General features: G+C 48.1%; 1 protein-coding gene across 1 annotated transcript in view; it reads left to right on the forward strand.

Moving 5' to 3' along the window:
• Window positions 1–5,000, forward strand: part of LOC126987438 (EH domain-binding protein 1-like) — a gene marked incomplete at its 3' end in the record, with an annotated part of 48,371 nt that overhangs the window by 10,254 nt on the left and 33,117 nt on the right. Inside the window, 3 exon segments of the mRNA XM_050844403.1 lie at window positions 305–512; window positions 1,138–1,316; window positions 2,505–2,602. Of these exon segments, the coding sequence (XP_050700360.1) occupies window positions 305–512; window positions 1,138–1,316; window positions 2,505–2,602 (485 nt within the window).

A 5,000-nucleotide genomic window follows, 5' to 3' on the forward strand; every position in this document is an offset into this window, starting at 1 on the left:
GTTACAAACATCACCCTCGAGGTTGCCCACACACACGCGACATTTAAATCCCCTCGCTATCGGCATTTAAACTTATGTCTGACCGAGAAAATCCTACCATTCAAAGGTCAAAGGATGGGGTGTTGCCATAGACCGGATAACTCAATTTCGTATTTCAAATTCGTGGACTAACTCATCTTCCTCCTTCTTATCCAGCACTGAATTTCCCTTCCCTCAGGACTACATGGCTGCTCTACCTCCCTTTTCACTCAATTCTCAATCCCCTATGGCCTACTCAATCCCTTCTCTCCCCCCCCCCCCCCAGGCAGCCCAGTCAACTCAGCGTGGCATGGCTTCGGAGGACTCGCCGGGAGGTTGTGGAGGCGCCCACGTGGGAGCCATCCATGCGCGAGCCTCTTCAGGGGCTGTGCGTGTGGCCCGTCCCTGCAAACACAACCATTACAGTCACGCTCTTCAGGGATGCTCGGACGCAGGACTTCGAGGATAAGGAGTGGACCTTTGTGCTGGAGGATGTGAGTGTGGAGGAGGAGGGAGGGAAGAGAGAGAGGAGTTAGGAAGAGGAAGAAGAGGAGGAGGAGTGAGGGAGAGGAAGGAAGGACTAGGAGGGGATAGGAGAAGTAAGGAGGAGGAGTTAGGAAGAGGAAGAAGAGGAGGAGGAGGAAGGAGAAGAAGAAGGAGAGGAATGAATGGAAGAAGAAGGAACAGGAGGAGGAGAGAGATAGAGGAGGTAGGAAGAGGAGGAGGAGGAGGAAGGAGAAGAAGAAGGAGAGGGAGGGATGGAAGAAGAAGGAACAGGAGGAGGAGGAGAGAGATAGGAAGAGGAAGAAGAAGGGATAGGAGGAGAAGGAAGAGGAGGAGGAGGAGAGGAAAGGGAGGAGGTGGAGGAGTGGAGAGAAAGGAGGAGGAAGGAGAGAAGGATTGGAGGAGGAAAAAGTAGAAAGGAAAAAAAAATGGAGAGAGAGAGAGAGAGAGAGAGAGAGAGAGAGAGAGAGAGAGAGACAGAGAGAGAGAGAGAGAGAGAGAGAGAGAGAGACCAAAAATACAAAAATACAAAAAAATCCTGAAAATCCATAAAATATCAATCCCCCAAAAAATCCCCCCATACTAACCTCCCCCCCGCCCCCCCTACCCCCATAGGTGTCCTCCAGCGGCAAGCGTCGGCAGGTCGCAACGGCCCAGGTCAACATGAAGCAGTACGCCGGCTTCAGCACCCAGCAGGACATCAAGGTCAAGCTCCGCCCCCTCAGCAAGAAGGTCGCGGCAGCCTCCCTCGACCTGACCCTCACCTGTCTTTTCCTGCGTGAGGGGAAAGCCACGTGAGTTGACCTTGGGCGGGGGGTGGCAGGGAGAAGGGGGAAGGTCATGTAGCCCCTATAGCCCTGACCTGACCTCAATTCCCGAAGCCTGGACTTAATGCTAAATGGTCGTTCAGGAGGTCAGAGGCTGTGTGTTTTTGCCTAGTTGTGAAATACAGGAAAAGGGTCGTACAAGGCCCGTGCTGTCCTGTCTCCATATCGCTTATTATCCAGTTTGTCTTTAAATCCATGAGTCGTTTTTGCACACTCAGCCTCCTCGTCAAGTCCGTTCCATGTTGTGCTTCTGTATGGAAAACTGTATTTCTTGATGTCTATCCCACAGTTGCCCTTCCTCAGTCTCCTACCATTGCCTCTTGTCAAACTCCTGTCACGTTCCACTAGGTCCTCCCTGTCCAATTTCTCCAATCCCTCCTGCATCCTGTACAGTGCTATTAAGTGCCCTACCATTGCCTCTCGTCACGCTTCTGTCACGTTCCACTAGGTCTTCCCTGTCCAATTTCTCCAATCCCTCCTGCATCCTGTACAGTGCTATTAGGTCCCCTCTCTCTCTCTTCTGCTCTCCAGTGTTGTTTGTCCCAATGTCTCCAGTCTTTCTTCATAAGTATGTTCTCTCAGTCTCTTTGTATTCTTTCCAACTTTCTAATTTCTTTCTTCGATCTGGGTGACCCCACTGATGCTGCATATTCCAGTCTTGGACGTATCATCAATGTTATGAGTTTCCTAACCATTTCTTCATCTAAATATGTAAATTCTGCTTTTATGTTTCTAAGAAGACTGTATGTTTCCCAGTTATCCGGTCTGTTATTGTCTTATGATCACTCCCAGGTCTTTTTCCTCATTTTATTTTCATTGTTCTCCAAGATTAGTTCCCCGATATTTGTCTACTGCCCTTACAAAACTACATCATTCTACGCTTCTCTGTACTGAATATCATTTCCTATTTGTGTGACCATTCTCTTATGCTATCGAGATCTTGGCTCAGAGCTACACACCTTCATTGTTGTCTGAGTGGCGAGGGAGAGGAGTGGGGGGGAAGGTCACCTAGTCCGTTTAGCTCAATAGTGGGCCAGTTCGTAGGCTGCCGTGACCTTAATGCCCGAACCCAGGACTTGATTCTAAAGGGTCATCAAGGTGGTCATATTGTGTCTCGGTGTCTCGGTCCGGTCTCACCCTCGGTCTACCCCATAGGGACGAGGACATGCAGAGTATGGCGTCGCTGATGTCCATGAACACCCCCAACGACATCGCCCCCCTGGAGGACTTTGACGATGATGACGACAACGAAGGTGAGGAGGAGGAGGAGGAGGAGGAGGAGGAGGATATATATGTAGGCAGAGTGGGAATAGGGAGATGAAGGGAGTGGGTTGTGAGAGGAGAAGGAGGAGGAGGAGGAAAGAGGAATAGGAGGAGGAGGAGGAGGAGGAAGATGAAGGGAGTGGGTTGTGAGAGACGGAGGAGGAAGAGGAGGAGGAGGAGGAAGATGAAGGGAGTGGGTTGTGAGAGAAGGAGGAGGAGGAGGGAAGAGGAATAGGAGGAGGAGGAGGAGGAGGAAGATGAAGGGAGTGGGTTGTGAGAGACGGAGGAGGAAGAGGAGGAGGAGGAGGAAGATGAAGGGAGTGGGTTGTGAGAGACGGAGGAGGAAGAGGAGGAGGAGGAGGAAGATGAAGGGAGTGGGTTGTGAGAGAAGGAGGAGGAGGAGGGAAGAGGAATAGGAGGAGGAGGAGGAGGAAGATGAAGGGAGTGGGTTGTGAGAGAAGGAGGAGGAGGAAGAGGAGGAGGGAAGAGGAAAAGAAGGAGGAGGTGGAAGAAGACAGGTGGAGGAAAGTGGAATGGAAGGGAGAGAAAAAATTGGAGGAAAGGAGGGAAAATGTGAGAGAGAGAGAGAGAGAGAGAGAGAGAGAGAGAGAGATTATACACTTATTATTATTATTATTATTATTATTATTATTATTATTATTATTATTATTTGCTTTAAGTGTTTCCTGTTTGTTTGTTTGTTCATATGTTTGTTCACTCTGTTTGTTCTTTGGGGGCACTGGTTGTTTGTTGCATTCATCTGTGTTTGTTTGTTTGTTTGTTTCCTTGTTTTTATGGGGTCTGTGTGTGTGTGTGTGTGAGAGAGAGAGAGATAGGCCTATTTTTTTTATATTTCTTATCCATGGAAAGTTAGTTAAGCAAGATACCTCTGTGTAAAACCATGTTTGTGTGTGTGTGTGTGTGTGTGTGTGTGTGTGTGTGTGTGTGAGAGAGAGAGAGATAGGCCTATTTTTTTTATATTTCTTATCCATGGAAAGTTAGTTAAGCAAGATACCTCTGTCTAAAACCATGCTTGTGTGTGTGTGTGTGTGTGTGTGTGTGTGTGTGTGTGAGAGAGAGAGATATAGGCCTGTTTTTTTTATAATAGCGACGAAAAATATATTAATGGTTACACGAAGTTATTTAATTTAATAAGATGTAATATTTTGAGTCCATGGTGTGTAGTACTTAATAATAGTTTACAATCATCCCTCAGATAGTACAGTTTTCAATAGTTCGGTTTGATTTTGATATGATGTTTGGGGTGGGGTGGGGTGGGGGGGGGGGGGGTTGTCAGGAGCATGGCTGGTGGGTGAGTGAAGCAACGTGCCCCCAGGTGTATGGATCCTATTAAGTAGTTGTTGAGAGTTGACCCCCATTGCAGCTGTGGTCTGGAGGGGGAGAAAAAATAACACAGTCGCCCCTCAAATAGAAAAGTTTTCAATAGTTCGGCTTGATTTTGATATGATGTTCGGGGGGGGCGGGGGGGGTTGTCAGGAGCATGGCTGGTGGGTGAGTGAAGCAACGTGCCCCCAGGTGTATGGATCCTATTAAGTAGTTGTTGGTAGTTGACCCCCATTACAGCTGTGGTCTGGAGGGGGAGAAAAAATAACAGTCACCCCTCAAATAGTACAGTTTTCAATAGTTCGGTTTGATGTGGATTTGTTGTTCGGGGGGGGGGGGGGTTGTCAGGAGCATGGCTGGTGGGTGAGTGAAGCAACGTGCCCCCAGGTGTATGGATCCTATTAAGTAGTTGGAAGTTGACCCCCATTGCAGCTGTGGTCTGGAGGGGAAGAAAAAATAACACAGTCGCCCCTCAAATAGCACAGTTTTCAATAGTTCGGCTTGATTTTGATATGATGTTCGGGGGTGTTTCAGGAGCATGGCTGGTGGGTGAGTGAAGCAACGTGCCCCCAGGTGTATGGATCCTATTAAGTAGTTGTTGAGAGTTGACCCCCATTGCAGCTGTGGTCTGGAGGGGAAGAAAAATAACACAGTCGCCCCTCAAATAGCACAGTTTTCAATAGTTCGGTTTTATGTGGATTTTCACAGAAGATATTTTTGGGGTTTTCAAATTTCCCAACAAGCAGGAAATTTAAAAATCCAAAAAGACCTTCCATGAAAATCCACATAAAACCAAAACCGAACTATTGAAAACCATGCTATTTGAGGCATTCATTTCATCTCTGGTAATGTGTCTGGTCAACTATGGCCTTGTGTGAGACGGGGGACACTGGCCTGGTCGCACGGGCCTTGCCACAAACCCTCGGCTCATAAGACTGTTGGGCCCGCACACAACACTGGTGTCTATGTGTGCATGTGTTGTTATCCATGCCCGGTAGTTCTTCTGATAGGTGGCCCTTGAATAGCACTCCTACTTATAATACA

Source organism: Eriocheir sinensis, chromosome 64 (assembly GCF_024679095.1).
Source record: "Eriocheir sinensis breed Jianghai 21 chromosome 64, ASM2467909v1, whole genome shotgun sequence".
NCBI lineage: Eukaryota > Metazoa > Arthropoda > Malacostraca > Decapoda > Varunidae > Eriocheir > Eriocheir sinensis.